The sequence below is a fragment of the Enoplosus armatus genome, chromosome 4, assembly GCF_043641665.1.
Source record: "Enoplosus armatus isolate fEnoArm2 chromosome 4, fEnoArm2.hap1, whole genome shotgun sequence".
NCBI lineage: Eukaryota > Metazoa > Chordata > Actinopteri > Centrarchiformes > Enoplosidae > Enoplosus > Enoplosus armatus.
In genome coordinates this window covers 18,399,157-18,416,567 of record NC_092183.1, presented here as the reverse complement: position 1 = coordinate 18,416,567, position 17,411 = coordinate 18,399,157, and the positions used below count along the sequence as shown (strand labels likewise).

The following is a 17,411-nucleotide window of genomic DNA, read 5'->3' as shown; positions in this document are numbered from 1 at the left end:
AACTAATTTGATGTGACTGCAAAACCACATGGCGTGTTGTCTCCTTCCAAGTTGTTTTAGGGCAGGGAGGGTGTGCAGGATGTCTGTGTGTGCAGACATGAATCAGCTCTCTGACTGGCTCGCTGTTTAGGCAGATTCAACTGACATGAGTGTGATATGTGATGTTCATTTGGATGGCTGACGCCTCAGGCAGACAGTAGGCTGGACTGGAGATGATAAAGTCGTCTAGTGTCAAGTCCTTTACACTTGGAAGTGAATTAGCTTTTCTGTGCTATGGATCCCCTTGGTTAAAAAGTAATTAGAAATAAACCATTTCAAATTCCAGTTGTGAGTGCTGGAGCTCGGCTGTTAAAGGAGAATTGTGTTGGAAATTGGGAGTACTACGCAGCCTGTGAAAACAGTTGTACATAATCTTCTGTTGCTCTGTAGGAAGTCTTGATGATGATGATGTCATCAGGGTAATTTGGAATTGGCTTTGAGCCTTCAAATTCAACAGGAAGTCTGTGACATGAGCATTTACCAGGCAGAGAGGGTTTTAACGAGAGAGTAGAGTTGCATTATGGGAAATGCAGGATTCAGTGTTTTTGCAGCTTGACACATTCGAGGAACTAAAAGTCAGGATATCCATTATGATATATTGGCCCCTTTTTTTTTTTAATGTTGTGAATCCCCCATCCTGATGAAAGTGCAATGCCCCTTAAATGTAGCTAAAAACGTGTCTTAGTACTTATTGAGACTATCGGACCATGTTAAGTTTATCATTGTATTATTTTTCACCAAAGACATTGTAAGCCTCTGTTATACAGATGCTGATGTTTTCAGCAACAATCCAAAACCACATTCAAAAACCCACTGTGGAGTTATAGTGAGGCTGCGGCCAGCAAACCATGGCGGAGCAAACTTCCGTATTGGCCGACCAAAAAACACATTAGGAGCTGTGTTGTGGCTGAGGGCTCCATCAGCGAGCCCTTTGGAATGAACGGGCTCCTGTCCTAGCTGTCCGTCCGGGACGACCTTGGATGTTTGTGGTATTTATGGAGTCGCCCGTTCTCCCATTCTCCTTTTCCATTTTTAAATTCACCCTTTTCTCTCATTTTTCTTATGTTGGAATCCTTTCCGTCCTGTATCCTCTGGAAGACATTACTATCCTCTATCTCCTTCTACTCCAATACCAACTTGGCTTTTTTGACTGTTCATTTAGTATATTTGAATGAATATCAAGCTATATGCAATTTGAGATGTTTAATCACTGTTCTGTCCACCCCTTTTTACTTTTTCTGGTCTTAAAGCTGATTTGGATTGCTTGCTCTGCCGTCTATGCCTGACAGCCTCAGTGTTTACCATCATCCAGCCTAGTGGATGAGAGTTTTGGGTTTTGGCTGACCCCTTCCTCCAAGGGATGTCTACCCTGGTTTTAAAGTGGTGACGAGCCTCCCGCCGCAGCGCTGTGATTAGTGAGTAGAGTTCTTTCAGAACGCTCGGTGGGGAAATGGCTGGGAAGAGGCCTGCCATGGGCACACAGTGCATTATGCTGCTCGGGCTGGCAGGAACACAGCATCCCAGTGAGCGCTAAGATGTGGAGCCTCCATGACAAGGGCCTCTGTCCTGCCTGAGAGGTGCAGAGTGCTGCTGTATCAGGTGATCAGCCCCTCTGAAAAGCTCCTAAAAGGCTTTTCCACCCCTGTTTTGGCTCCCTGAGTGAGGGGAGCGGGATGCGCAACAGGATCCCCCATTTTCCAGGGTGTTGGATATCCTGAGAAAAAGCCTGTGTACAATAGTGGCTGTGATGGCAGAGGCTGTGGAAGCCTGGTGCTGCTTTTTCCCTCACGTCACAAGGCCTGTCGTTGTGTGATGGGAGCTGGAAGAGACGGGGGTCAGGGTGGGGCGGAGTGGACACCAGGGAGCCTGCTGACATTCCCAAACTGTACTTAAGCCATCACACCACTGTACTCAAACACAGCAGTATCCTTTGTGCCTCATCACGGAGTCCAAACTGCCTGCAGAACCATCACAGAACATGTATGTATGTATGATAATATGCAAAGATTAGAATTGCATGCAAAAGCCTTTGACTTTAATGCACCTCATGCACTGCAAAACAATATTCCTTTGGGACAAGAATGTCTGCATTGACCTCTACATTTCTCATACCGTAAACATTTGGCCATGTGAATGAATGTTTTTCAGGAAATCTTGATCAAGAGCTCTAAAGGGTGTTGTGTTGAATAAGGAAAGTGACCTTTTAATCAGAAGGTGTGGATTCAAGTCCTTGTTGCAGGAAGCATTCATCCTGCTCAAGCAACACTCCCAACCCACCAGCTTACCCTGACCTCTCACCTTCTCAAGAGGAAAGACAAATGCAAAGAAAACGGTTTTAAACTGATTTAAAACGTATTGGAAAGTTTCCAGCATATCAACACACTTCATTAGTTTTGTTTTGTCATGCCATAATGTGTCCGGCTGTGTTCGTGAACTTTAATATCTACTAGCTCACCACCATGACAAAAAGAGCAAAGGCATCCTATATTCCTGGAAGCCCGGCATGAGAATGTATCTGAACTGGCCGGCCACCATCATGATTCAGAGCATCTGTTTATATCATCAAGAAATGACCACAACGGGATCTCTGTTGCGATGAGGTTGGCCAAAACCAAACTGCTTTGACCCATCACTGCGCCATTAGGACCAGGCTCCATGTCTGGGTTTGTAGTTGCTGCACTTTGAGGTTCCTGAGGGTTGCCTTAGTGGGCTGCCTGATCCTGTGCTGGGATAGGGTGGTTGCTTTATAAATACCCCTCCTAGTGTAGGATGGCCAGCTCCTGCAGGGTGACACTCAGTGTTGGCCCCGTGCAGACCAAACCTTTTCCTCTTTTATGCTAAATTTGGTAGAGTGTGCTTGATGACACATGTCACTGAGCTCTTTATCCAGAGACGGCAGGGTAAGTATCCATCTGTACATCCTCTGTCCCATACATTTCTCTGTCCACCATTCTCCTCATAGAAGGCCAGCCTGCACGCCAGCGGCTGGTTTTGTCCTGCTCTATTCTGGAGGTTGTGGTGGACTAGAGTGCAAAGCTGCGGTCATCGCTTTGGAGCACAAATGGAGACTTGGCAAGCAGGAATAGAACTAAGTTTATGTTTTTTAAATGGAGTAAAAATGTAAACCGTCATATTGCACGCACGGTTGGTAGAAGGTTGAAGTTATTAGAGGGTCTTTATATTAAAGACTGGAGAGGTAAATGCACCTCACCTGTAGCGGCTTCTCCTCCAGCACTAAATGCACACATGCATATCTTTTCCTTGACGATGATGGCTTGGAATGATGTACTATTTCAGGTCTGACATGAGCGGGGCTGTTTGGTTTGGCAGGCCGGTGCAGTGCTAAGCCAAGCCAGCGCCGGGGGAGCGGTGCTGGCTGTGGCGACAGTGGAGGGATGTTTTCTTCTTCTTCTCTGCACAGTGAGCTCTGTGACTGGACAGTGTGAGGTCTTTTCAGGTGGACTTGTAGCCGTTAAGCTCGGGGTCCATTGCGGCCCCTGCACGGGCAGCATGCCTCTCCTCATCCCCACTGATTGATCAGCATGTCTGTTTTTCTTTCCCCTGGAGTGGAAAAGCAAACTGGGGCACTTTTGATTCCCCGTGCTTTCCAGGCCCCCGGGCGCACTCATGGGGACACTCGGCCCTGCAAGTTTTATGGGGAAATGTTGGCCGGCAGAGATGGGCCTTTTTACTAGTTGGTGTTGTTTACGAAGGCGGTTGAGCAGTATGTCAACATTCCAAACGTTGTTGTCAAGGGAACGACGTGTATAACTGCCCCTTAGTGTATTCATGCCAGCAAAAACAGAAATGTCAGCATATATTCCCCTAGTTTTACACAGGACAACACCTACATTTTAGGGTAATGGTTACTATGGTTGCATTTGTTGGTCATAAATCATAATTGTTCAGCTGGTAAAATGGCAGCTGCAGTTAACACTGAAGAATAATTCTGCTGCACTGAGATGCCATAAATGCATGTCTTGCTGACATTTTAGATTTATGTTTTAGCCATTCACGGAAATTCCAGTAGAAATAGGAGTATTAAGCTTTACTCCACCATGTTGTATTGCATTATAAGTCATAGTACTAGGTTATACAGTAGAGTTACTGTACCTCTGTGTGAAACCAGAGAGTGAAACATACCAGATGGTTTCTGTCTAATTACTGCATTTGTGATGCCGTCAGGCTCATTAACCATTCGAGCTCTATCACCTTTATGGAGGGATTTTCCCTGATGAGCTGTTAAAAGTGGCACCACATCGAGACCTCCCAGATCATTATGACAATTTTGATCAGAGCACTTGGTTTAAATTCAGCTTCTTTGATTGTTACTGTCCTTTTTTCGATGCTTATGAAAAGAGGCATACAGGCGACCATGAATTAAAAGTATCATGAAGTCCAGCGATTTTCGTCCAACCATAATGAACTCCAGATGTCTAATGGGCTTGATATGCTGCTCCAGTCGGAGCCTTGTGGGGAATTTAATAGGGATGAAAAATGTGTTGCTTGTAGCACCCTTCGTGGATAAATAAACACTCTTACTCATTCCTCATTGTGTCTCTGACTTTTGGTGGCAGTGTGGGTGAGTGCCTCCCTCGGACCACCTACACTATGATCACATGAGACGGCTTTGGCTTGTCTCAGGGGTCTCAAAGTATTCACTGTGTATGTGAATTGTAATGGCACAATCAGGGTGATCCACATGTATCATGTGCAGAGCTTCAAGTACAGAAGTACAGAAAAACCTTCTTTGCTAAATATTCCCTTTAGCATCCACTTGTGAACTCCTCAGTGTGTCTTTTTGTACTGATATGAGTTGAGATTCAAAATTTAACTTGTAGTCTACCCCGTGAAAAAACTAAATGAAGCTCTGTTTTAGCTGACAGTGGCCACAGTGAGTTACTGTACACTCACTGTCATCCTGTTGTCTTCATCTCTCTGCTGTTCATTTGGCCTCTAATCTTGTACATATGGTTTATATCTGGAGCAGTCTGATGGTGTGTGGCCACGGTGAGCGAATGGAGAGAGGGGGAGGTATTAGCACTGGCATGACGAAGATCTGTCACTTTATTCCAAGTTATTGAATGCTGCACAATGTAAGCCTGGGCCAAGAATCTATATGTAGAAAGCATTATAGGGGATTGAGAAGATTGAGCTCGACTTCTAAAGCTTACTCCATGTACTGCAGTATGGACTGGGTACTGTATATGAAGAGTTCACCTCTTTTGAAAAAAACCACAAACAAACAAACAAAACATGCCCTGAGGTTAGAAAACTAGATCCTCCATGCAGGTAATGTATGTATTAAATGTTGGACTTGAAATTACATATGTAGCATGGAGGGGCTTATCACTTGAAGCAGTCTGTACAGGAGCTGTAGTCAGCCTGCACCCATCAGCCCACTGCTCTAGTCATATCATTATTCCAATCAGCGTTTTAGTCAGAGAACGTCCAGAAAGCAGCTGCAGCGGAATATGAGGCAATAAAAAGCGCAAAGAATGTTAATGACGTGAGTTTTGATATAAAAGGATGTCCTGTGTTCAGCCGTATATTGTGTTTTTATTTGTTACAGAATGTGGACTCAGTAATGCACCGTCGCTCAGACGTAATTACAAGGTAGGGTGCATCAGTGACAGTGGGTAACGAGTAGGTTACCGCCAGCCTCAGGTCTTTGCTCAGGACCTCCACCAATGCACGCTGCTGGATAGGAAACACTGTACACAGCTCTGATTATTACCCAGCCCAGGATGTCTGCTGTCCCCCCGCCTCATTGTAGTGCAGCACTCATGTCTGTGGTGGAGACAGTGAATGAGCAGTTATAGCACTTTCTTGCAGCAGCACCAAGCTTCCCAAAATAAAAGCTCCCCTCTGCATCAGTCCTGTGCGCTGCTGGCCCATGCCCTGTAATTGAAGATGCAGGGTGGTAATGATGATGATGCAGAGTGGCTTGCTTGGAGCCAGACTGAAGGCTCCTCCACTGGCACTGTCCCCAACGTCTCCCATGGGCCTTGATCTGAAACAGCTGCCCTCACTTCAGTTCACCATTTCCTGTTTGTTTGTGTCTTGAAGTGGCCAATCATAGACGGAGGCTTATTTTCGTTTAAGAGTGATTCTCTTGCATTTTTGACAGTTTATCTGCTATTTTTCCCTCCCGTGCCGAGCCTTTTCTTGAACATAAGCCGTCACACTTGGTTAGTCATTCACTTAAATCAGATCATGACATTTATGTTCAGTTATCCAAAAATGCTTTTTAGAGCAACATAGTGAGACTATAAAAACAGGTTTGTAAACCTGTTGTCCCTAATGGTTTGAAATCAATAAAGTTAAACACATTAAAATCTGTTTTTAGAGTGATGTAGAACACACAATTTGACACAATTAATGTGGTTGGACACTCCCTTTATTTCCTGCTCTGCTTGCCATGGCTTGTCAGGTCACACCTGTCTTGGTTGACAATACCAATAAAGGACGTTCAGAAGTACACCAGAAGTGACACATTTCATGTTGGGATTTTTACGGTAATGACAATGTAATTTGGTAAATTTGCTGACACAAGGGTGTGTATTCTGTCCCTCTCTCAATGCATGCTGGGATAAGCTCCAGTCCCCTTGCCCCTGTCAGGGATAAAGTGGGTATAGAAAATGGATGGGTGGATGGATAATTCAAATAAACAGCAGGCTTCAACACAACCTTCCACAACTAGTCTGCCATCTTTGCTGCAGATGTCTTGCGGCTGCAGAGAAACTCTTCCTGCAGAAAGTTAGAGATGTCAACATTAAAGCCCCTGAAAACGTGGTTGTCATTTTTTTAAATATATTTCTCTATAATATTAAATATAATATAAAACTAAATAAGCAATAATCGCAGTTTTAAAGTTTGGAGAAAAAACATCCACAGGTATTATTAATGAAGAGATTAACACCATTAAACTGCCCACTTCAAACACAGACAAAAACACAAATACAGAAATATTTAAAACTGTTCTAACTTTGGCAGAAAATAGTGTTTGTTTAGGACCCCAGCACTCATCATAAGAAGCTGATTGAGAAAACAGGTTTTCTGGGCCTTTTTAAAAAGTTTGAGATTGTGTTTGACTGTTTGAATGTACTCATGCATGAACTCTCGAACTCTCAAGACTTTAAGTGGCAGGCTTTTAGGTTAGATATGTTACTGTATATGCAGCTCAAGACCAGCACAGCATACCAGTGACTTGCACTAATGATCCCGGGTATGTTGACTATAAGCTCCTGATTACAGTTCAGTGCAGCTTTAATCAGAGCTTCCTTCTCTGGAAGCCACAGGAACCAGGAAGAACTGGCTGCTGATTTTCTCCATTGGTCTCCCCCATCTCTGAGCCATACTCCCATCCAAGACAAAATAATAGGCTATCCTCAGCTCGCCTGTGCCCCTCCCTGAGCTTGTTGGTGCATGAGACATGGGGGCATTGTTGGCACTGCCATGGTGCAGTTTACCAAATGCATTGTAGCTCTGAGATCAGCCGTGTGTAATGGTTTGATGGCTCACAATGGAACAGGGAAGATTTTAGAACAAAGATGTTTTGGGGAGCCCAGTTTAAGGCCATAGCCAGCCGTGCCATGGTTACTGCTATAAATGGCTGGCATCGGAGACTGTAGAGTGGATGATTGTGATGGGAGAATTACTCTGGTGGTGCAGACAAAGTTTTTTTGAACTTTCTAAGGTCAAGCTCAATCACAGCTGCATACTCCCTGTCACAGTGGAGCGCTTGTTTTCTCTCGCTCTCCTTCTTCCTTTTTGTTTTTCTTTACTTCATTGCATTCCTCTTGAGTCTCATAGATCAGAGTTGTGATTTTATCTGTAATTCTTCTGCTGTTCGGTAGCCAGACACTTATATAACATAGGCTTGGTTTGCATTAGTTTGGATTCATATGCACATACTGTGTGGCTTCACTCGGTCTTCCTGAAAGAATCCCTAAAGCATGTATGTCTATCAGGTATATGCCCTTGAGATTGCTTCACAGCAGGAGAGGACATGGACATCTCTATTCTTGTGCTCTGATGATATGGAATATGTGATCTTCTGAGCCTGCAGCTATTATGCTGGGTTTATCCTGGGAGGAATCACAGGGAGACGTCCCAATGATCGTTTCTGGTAAAGGCTTCCTGGCACGCACCACTAATCTGCCCACTCACTAAGGGAAAAAGAAGAGGAAAATTGGACTCAATTGAGAACAGAGACATTGTTCAAAGAGTTGCTGAATTGGAAGCGGGTGCTGGCATTGGACACACAAATCTTTGACTCCATCAGTGCCACTGTGTCAGCATCGAGCTCCAGCATCAGCTCCAACTTGAGTCTCAGACGTGTATCGGTTCAAAGAGCCGGGTGGAGACGTTTCTCCCTTGGATGGAGCCTGTATAACACTGATGCCAGCTGGTGACGGTTGAGGGAGAAAAACTCGGCGAGCTTTATTGTGAAAGCTGTACTCTTGAGTTGTCTGTGGGCTGTTTGATTTGCAGTCTAAGTTTTCCTGGACTGCGCACAGGCCTAAAATAAAGTAATAGCTTTGTTTCCCCACCAAACTGGAAGTTGTGAAACTGTTTGGAGACATGTTCCTTTTGAGTCATCTTGTTAGTTTGCAGCAGCACATATAAGCTTTCTGTAATCAGTAAGTGATCAGTATCACAGGTGGACAGGGTTGGATGCCAAACAGTGTTGTGCTTAAAACAATTTGTTGTCGGGATTCCTGACAGTAAAAGTGTCGGGGTTGAGTTATGTGCTGTGCAGACAAGGTCCAGGTGTGCTTAGTGTTTAGTGTGAACATGTGCCTGAAGTCAGATTCACTACTGGCTCACTTATTACAAAATTAATCTTAGATAAATCATCATCATCTTTGCCCCATTTGTAATGTTGTAAATATGTGCTGCCGCCTTTGGTTTCTGAACAGTTTCAATAAAAAATGTCATTGGCACATCTGCTGAGACCTGACTTCATGAGCTGCGTGTGTACAGTAGGTATGTAGCGCCCTCCTCTGTCAAACGTCATATTATCCACTTTAAGACTTTGCTCACAGTTTCCCTCCCGAGTCACACTATTGTCTGTACAATAAGTGTTCAGTTTGGTTGAATGAGGTTTTCGCCGCGTGTCTTCTCTCATGTCACGATGAGGAACACTGTTTATAACTACCATGAATAATTGTGAGATTTGCACTGCATCTGGATCACATTGAAGTACATGCTGGCTCTGTCCTTCCCATCAGACCAACGCTGGAGTCGGTGCCAAACATCTGTTGCCACACAATCGATCATCCATCAGCTGACGGGCTGAAGCACAGCTCTGATAATCAAGATAGAAAATGCTGATGTGGGTCGCTGTGATTGTTGAGACTGATCGGCCCGCAGTAGAGGAATGTTGGCCGTGACTCATGCAATCGAAACTTTGATGGTATTTGGTGCCCTGTTCTCTCAAATAAACAGCGACAAAGTGTGTTGTTTATTCTGTACTCAGAGCTGAAAGGTTTCGGGTTTCAGTCAAATGTGATGATGAAGTAGAAAGAATGACCTCCAGTATGTGGTGTTTGTCCATGTGGATCTTCATTTAAGCTCCTGATTAGTCTCTCCTGTTCAGCACTTGTTAGACAGTGCAGTCTCCTCAGATTTAGAGCTTCCTGAAACAAGGACGCTACATTTGTTCAGTGCCAACACGCTGCTCAGTGGAGCAGTAATCCAGAAATACTGCTGGTGAATTCCTGCTTCTGCGCTGAACATAGCTCTTTGTGTGTGACTCTTTTACAGTAACATTGCATCATGGTCTAAGCACTTGCACACTGAATCTCAATAGATTCCTCAACTCCGAACTGAGTTGAAGTTAGTTTCAGCTGCTGCAGGAAGTTTGACTTTCATTCCTACTCACCCTCTCTTGCTTTCATTGTCACTTTCCTCTTCCTCCACAGGAGTTCTCTCCTTCAGACTACAGAAACAACTCTGTGTCCAGCAGAACCCCGACCCCACCGGGACGCTACTCACCCCATAGCCCCATTGATCGGGACGTACCCATGTCCCCTCGTCGCAGGTAAAGACCACCACCAATAAAACATGTTAAAACACACAGACTGATGGCTACACACCTCTAATCTTTTTCAGAATCAGAAATACTGTATTGATCCCGGGGGGGGGGGGGGGGGGGGGGGGGTTTGTACAGTACTGGGGAATAAAGTATTTCTGATTCTGATTCTGAAGTAGAAATACGATACAATCTTACACATCTAACCAGACATACGATAGCTATTCCTAATCATTGCTTTTACTGTATCTATTGGAAAAGTGCTTTATTTATATGCTTGATTATGAACAACCAGATGTTTTAACAGTTCACAAGATGAACAACATGCAGAACTGCCAATACATTTTACTCCATTTTAGTTTTATGACTACATGAGTATAAAATGGTAAGCTTTTTCTCTCTCGTTATATTGAATAAAAAAATATATCAAAATACAATTTTACGTTAAAAACTTTATAGCCCATGAAACTAGTTCCTCTTCAGAGAAGCTTCCATATATTAATAGTGCAGGGTGGTGTCCTATTTAACAAGAGTGTGTGTAATATACAGGCAGTCATTCAGCACCATCTATAGGCCAGTAGGGGTTACACACAGAGATTCAAGAAATCAACATTACCTGGTCCTCTGTAAAAACATTACATTTATTTCAAGTTGTGACAGAGATGTGCTGATTCGACTGTATGGTCATGTTTGAGGCTGTCGTGTTATTGTTCTGAAATTGTTTTATGGAAGTGCAATCTCATCAAATGACAAAAGTCTATCTACTTACACCTATAATATTGTTGAATCAAGAGCTCTGGCGCTGTTTGAACATAAAATGGTCACCACAAGCACTGAAGTATTTTTATTGCAGGGATATTATGTTGGATTACATGAGGTTGTCTGAATGGTTATGATATTGCATTATTACCCATTTTTTAGAATTTATCTGGGCAGCCAGTTTCTGCTAGAAACATTCCTTTGTATATTTGTAATGATTGTTTCCTCAGTGTGGAAAGGCAGTTGAAAGAGCAAATGGTCTGTCAAACCAATGCATCAGTGCATTCATTTAGTGTTAGTCAGCCTGTGAATTCACTGCTGTTTGCAGCTGCACTCTGAGTCGACAACTACAAATGAATTTGCAGCCTTTGGGAAACACTATATTGTGTCCCCCACCTGCACTGCAGTTTGCTTTTTCCTGCTTCGCCCTCTCTGATGAGGTGATGTAGCTGTAATTTGATTTCATAGCATGCAGGTGCTGCCCTCTGGACATTTTTTTTCATTCACTTGGACTCGCCATTATTTTTTGTCCCAGCAGAAATGAAAATTTTCTTTTAGTCTCTCACATAATCCTTTGTGTCCACTCTCTCAGCTGGAGAGCCTGGTGTGTGTGTTTTCACAGTGCAGGATGGTTGACTTTGGCCCCAGTTCCCCCTTGGGTAACCACGGCTAGTGATATGACGTGTCAGCAACTGCAGTCATATCCAAACACCCCATATTCCCAAAAAAAGTCTGATTTGACTTCTCCCCCTGATTGGCCCCCAGTCTGGAGCCCCCAGCCTGCACACCAAGCCTCTCCCTGCTCCTCCCCAGCCAATCACAGCCTCAGTGACACCCATTTACCCACCCCTTCATGTCTCATGGCCAATGAGTTTCAGGCCAGAGGCACACCTTTCAGTCAGACTCTTGTTTTTCTGTCTCGTCTGGTTTAGATAGAGGTGTGTGTTCGGCATCTGCCTGCGTGCGCTAATATTGTTTTTTCTCTAGTATGTTCTGAGTTGCTACAGCAGTGTTAGAAATACAGGGACAGTTACCGGAAAGAATAGTTGAGCTCCCTTTCTTTGTTCCCTCTTTCTTTCTTTTTGAGGTGAGTCTTGTCATTTTGAGTTTCGTCATTTGGATTTCTTTTGTCAGGATGTGCCATCTTTGGTTTGAGAAATGTGGTTGGAATTTAGCCTTGTGATCTTGGATCTGTTTTGGCTACACGCATGTGCTATGACTAGATCCTTATCATTGTCCTCTGTGCCAAGAAACCAGCAACGCATTCATCTTAGATGCAGACATTGTATAGATGTGAGAGCATTTAAAAGCACAATTCCCAGATGACAAACTACTCTGAAGTTGTCTGATACTTTGTGAAATCCACTGCAAATGCACTCGACTGCTTGTTCAGATGCATGCCGTTCCCTCTCACCCCCCCCCCCCCCCCCACACTTTTGTTATTTGTTTTCCTCCCATTTGACCCAGACTTTCCATTTGTTTTGAGATTGCAATTTCAGAAGGGATGGTGAGCGAGGCGAAGGGGAAATGGACTGAGGGTGGAGCTGAGCATGTGGAGAACTTGGAGGGTGTTCTTTAGAGGTCTGTTTTCAATTTGACCCATGTTCGGTGATGCAGAGGAAAGGGTCTGAGCATTTGCTTTGGTCACATATTTGTTGTCTTTGTTTGTTTGCCATCTCCTGTTTCAGCCATATTCATTCAGTGTTAAGGCTCAGCCTAAAGCTGAAATCCAGGCAGGAGCAATACATGTATAAAAACACATTCACAGCCATGCTTGAAGCTTATAAAACCCCTGTGAACATGTGAGATGTAGTTTTATATGCAACACAATGAGGAAATGTTATATGTTCAACAGAGGTCCATAATTATTTGGACAATAACATTTGTGATTAAAATAAAACCATGACCATGGTCTCAAAAAGCCCTTTTCATGCATAGTCCCCGATTTTGGAGGATTGTGTATAAAAAACACCACAATTCCTTCACTGTTCAAACTATAGCTTGAACTCTGGATTTTAACCTCAGAATCACTGTTTTATTTCAGGTCCAGTGTGCAGGAGTACAGAGCAAACACAACTTGTTTGTTGCAAATCTGTCACTGTCCAACTACTTATGATCCGTAATTTAGTCCTTGTCCAACAATAAACCCGAATATAAGGCCTCATAGTGCAGTGATGGCAAAAGGTTGAGATGCTTACGTTAAACCACAGGAACAAACAGTTTAAATGGTTCGAGGTTTAGGTCATCGTCTCTGAGCAGATTCTTCACAGCACAGGTGTCAGTTAGAGTAAATATTTGGGCAGGTTTGTTGTATGTGACAGATGGGACAGTCCGTCAGGTTAAGTTGACTGACTCTGGCTGACAAGTTGGCTACAGGTGGAAGGCATCAAACCACACCTGGGCCGACAAGTGTACCCGGCCAACCGGTTCCTACTGACAGCAAACACTCACCAGCTCCCTCCAGACGAATACACTGACACGAGAACAGACTTTGTGTTTCTTTTTACTCACTATTACATCTGTCAGTCCACATTGTAATGCATGCGTTTCTTCAGCAGGGTTAGGGTGGTGGTGGTATTGGTCTTTAACCACACATTAAGTATAGAAGAAGCAGTAAAAAAGTAACTGCTTTTCCACCACACCAGGGGTAAAGAATTTGCTTGTAAAGTGGGCCACTGTTCTTTCTTCTAATTTCTGAATGAGTTGACAGCGAAGGTGAAAGCTTCCTCTCCCCTCCTGTGCATTGACTGCCTGGAAACGCCCACACGATGTAAAGTCAGCAGTCGTTTTTTCTTGTTGTTCCTTGGCCGTTTAGCAGACCGTTAGTAGAAGGTACAAAGCTCATGTCTGTTATTTTCTATCACACCTTGTGTTAGGCATAGGACTTTCTAATTCATTTACACAATCATGGTTGCTGAAAAGATTTAATCACTGTTATTTTGCATTAGAAAGGATTTCAGACATGCTATATTTATTATCTCCTCTTTGTTTTTGCCTTGAGGCTGTTTTCTGAGTTGGAACAGTGCCTCTTGTAAGGGGATATGACGGGGTCCTGTTGAGCCTATGTGATTAGACACTTTTTGGCCTGTTGCCTGTGGTGTGCAATCTAGACTTCATGCTAGAGGGTCAAAGTCTCAAAGCCAGCGGCTGCCCCTTCCTTCATTTCCTCTGGATTTAGTTAAAGCAGACTCACAGGTCTTTCATAAACGTACATTTTCTACTGAACACATCACCAAGTGCTCAACGTATGATTTTAGTGAACGCAATAACCTGTGATATATTTGTATTTCTTCCTTCCGCAGCAGTTCGAGCTCTGACTTTGCCATGCACAGGTTCGACAGGGACTCGGAGGTGTACAAGATGATCCAGGAGAATAAGGAGTCCCGCACGGCGCCACGTCAGTCCAACACCTTTAAAATGCTGCAAGAGGTCCTGGAGGCTGATGAGAAAGGTTAGACGCACTCTGCATCACAAACCAATGTGCACAATTGAAAGGAGAAAGAATCACTCAGTAGTGTCCGTTGTTGCACAAACATGAATGCGTTTGCATGGAGGAGCAAAAGGGACTGGATTACATAGATTATTTAGATTTGGACTGATGGTCTATCTCAATTACCCCCCTGCAGGGGCTGCTCTCAGGATTCAGCTGTTGTGTCAAATACAACATAATTTATATCGTCTCCTACAGTTGTTTGCTGGCATCATGCAGAACAGGCGAGATTGAGTTACTGAACTGTAACTTGGACCTCCATATGGCCATCACCTGTGCAGGATGTAGAGGAAAGCTCTCCTGTGTGCAGTTTATATTGCGAACAGCATATCATGGAATGCGTCTGTCCTCCTCTTCTCCCCCTCCTTGCTTTGATAAATGGCGGTGCAAATAAATCCAGATAGCAATAACATTCTTTCACGACGTGATAATGACCAATGTGTGGAAACCCGTTTCATGAAGCGTGTCCCATGGGTGATAAGCTAGTGATGATGAGTGGGAAACGCAAACAAACTCCGCTGACAGAGGGCAGCGAAGACAAACAGAGTGTTGATGTGATGAACAGAGAGACGCAAGCCAGTCAGAGCATCCCTATGAGCAGCTGTGTTCATGTGTGTGTGTGTGTGTGTGTGTGTGTGTTCGTGTGTGTGTGTGTGTGTGTTTGACTCCAGAGGCAGCCCTGCGGTTCCCAGGGAAACTCTCGCCCAGTGTCCCCAAACCAAACACATCAGTGGGAGGAGTCAGCAAAAACCACCACACCTGTGAGAAGTGTGGCACCAGCATAGTGTAAGTCTACTGTCACCTGCAGTTACACGTTCACTGTGAATAATTACAATGCTAGTTTTCCCTGCAGTAAAAGATGTTCCACATGTTGAGATAAGTGATAATAAGTGTGTGCGGCTGTGTGTGTTTTGGCGTGTGTCCAAAGTAAAGACCAGTTATTAGGGTTGAGCGTTGCATCTAAATACTAAATGCTCTGAAAAAGTCTCTTTTGACTATTTGAGTGTGTAACTGAGCTTTATTTGACAAATCTGCCAATGTGGCAGTTTTACTTACTAAGTGTTTGAACTGTCTTGATTGAAGTGATATTAATTAAGTTATCTGCCTTATCTGCTGTTAGTTTAAATATTGTCAATTGTTTGAGAAAAATCTCAAAACAGGTGAAACTGCATTGGAAGAAAATTGGATCACCACATTGGCAAAGCATTTGTTTTAGTAGAAAACAAGCTTCCAAGCTTCTCTCAAAAAACGTTTCACCCAGATCGAGTTCATCTGGTGTCTGACTGCATTCATCTTTCCACAGCACGCTGGCTGTGCGCATCACGGACGACCACTTCCGCCACCCGGAGTGCTACACTTGCACAGATTGCGGCCTTAACCTCAAGATGAGAGGTCACTTTTGGTTTGGAGATGTGATGTACTGTGAGAAGCACGCCAAAGAGAGGCACCAAGGCCCGGGTAGTTCCCCCCGAGCCACCGTGTCCCCTCGCCAATGAGTCCGCCACTCCACACCTGCCCCGCTCTGGACGTAGAGTGCTGCTTGTCTGCCTGAAACTCCACCTCACCGGACTCAGATATAGACCATGGGATGGGGCGTGGAGGACGACGCTGGTCAACGATATGGCACAGGATGTTCTTTTCTGATCACATTTAACCATACTTTGCAATATTATGATTCACTTTCTTACCTTTTCTTATAATTGTATGAGAATTGGGGCTTTGTTTTTCATATGGCTCAGCCTCCACAGCCTCTTTAGGTTATTCTTAGCTCTAATGGTGCACAGCTGCCGTGGACTCGAGCCACATCACATTGTACTAAGGCCAGATTTACATAACACCAACGCTTTAGACAAACTCAACAGGACTGGCTCTCTGACTCTCTGAGGATCTGGATAATCATTTGAATCTCCTGCTGACACAAAGGGACCAAAATCTAACCCACACTGCATGCCATTTTACAGATGTACTGTACACACATATGCTGTGTGTGTGTGTGTGTGTGTGTGTGTGTGTGTGTGTGTGTGTGTGTGTGTGGGTGTGGGTGTGGGTGTGTGTGGGTGTGTAATGGGTGCATGCTTTCACATGCAGAAGTGTGGTGGCTTCTGCATGCCTTTCCTGCATCTGTGTGTGTGACTGTGAGTGTGCATGTGAGAGAGAGAGAGAGAAGGGAAGGGGGGTCCAAGTTGCAGACGGAATGGCGTTTATGATTTTTGCGCTAGAGTCAGGCCAAAAGCCCTTGAGTTTTTCTACATTTCTTTTGTAAGCAGAATTTATGAGTAGAAATAATGAAAAAAAAAAAAAAGATTTGCTGTCTTGTTGCTTATGAGGGACTATAGATTCATTAAATATACAACTATTTTTGATGTTTTTGTGATTGAACTGTATTCTATAATATAGACCATTTAAAATGTATGCACAGGACATTTAGTGTGAAAATAATTGGTGATGATGATGCTACACCTGTCCAGTTACAGCAGTACTCAGAGATACACTATGATGTTTGCATTTCATGTGGCACTTAATAAAATCGCACAACCTTAAGCTTCTTCATTGATGATGACTGTGTTGGAATGAATGAATGTCTGAATGTCTTTCCTGCATCATCACTGTTTCATTACTTTTTGGTGACATCTTTTTTACCAACTTCACATTACACAAGTACACTTCACATTTTCAGCCCCTGGCAGGGGTCAGATTAGAGCAGTTTATTTGTTTCTTTGCCACACAGGTATGGCAAATATTTAACTCCTAATAAATAACACAGGTAATATATAGATAAACAAAATGTCTTGTTTTGTAATGATGCTTTATGTAATAAAATGACATGGTTTTGTCTTTTATGTTCAGTAGACCTTTATCTTCACAGCTGACATTTTGTTGAGTCTTAGCAGTAAAACACAGGTGTATCTAATTAGATTCCATCGATGTGTCTCCGTAAGCCAGCCTGCACAACAAGAGGCCACAGCCATTATTAATGTTATTAGTTACACCTGTGCTTTTCCTGCTGCGACGATGACAAAATGTCTGCCGTGATAACAGCCAATTTACAACACATGACTATACCGCAGGCTCAATGAATCATTA

General features: G+C 43.7%; 1 protein-coding gene across 2 annotated transcripts in view; it reads left to right on the top strand.

The window, feature by feature from the left end:
- pdlim2 (PDZ and LIM domain 2 (mystique)) overlaps nucleotides 1-16,868 on the top strand; it is a 34,433-nt gene extending 17,565 nt beyond the window's left edge. Inside the window, exons 7-10 of one of the 2 annotated variants that reach the window (XM_070904063.1) lie at nucleotides 9,969-10,087; nucleotides 14,143-14,288; nucleotides 14,999-15,113; nucleotides 15,631-16,868. In XM_070904063.1, coding sequence (XP_070760164.1) covers nucleotides 9,969-10,087; nucleotides 14,143-14,288; nucleotides 14,999-15,113; nucleotides 15,631-15,823 — 573 coding nt within the window. In that variant the 3' untranslated portion in view covers nucleotides 15,824-16,868. Of the gene's footprint in view, nucleotides 1-9,968; nucleotides 10,088-14,139; nucleotides 14,289-14,998; nucleotides 15,114-15,630 lie in introns of both variants that reach the window. The other variant, XM_070904062.1, reaches the window with a different exon arrangement.
- The last annotated feature ends 543 nt before the right edge of the window (nucleotides 16,869-17,411 follow it).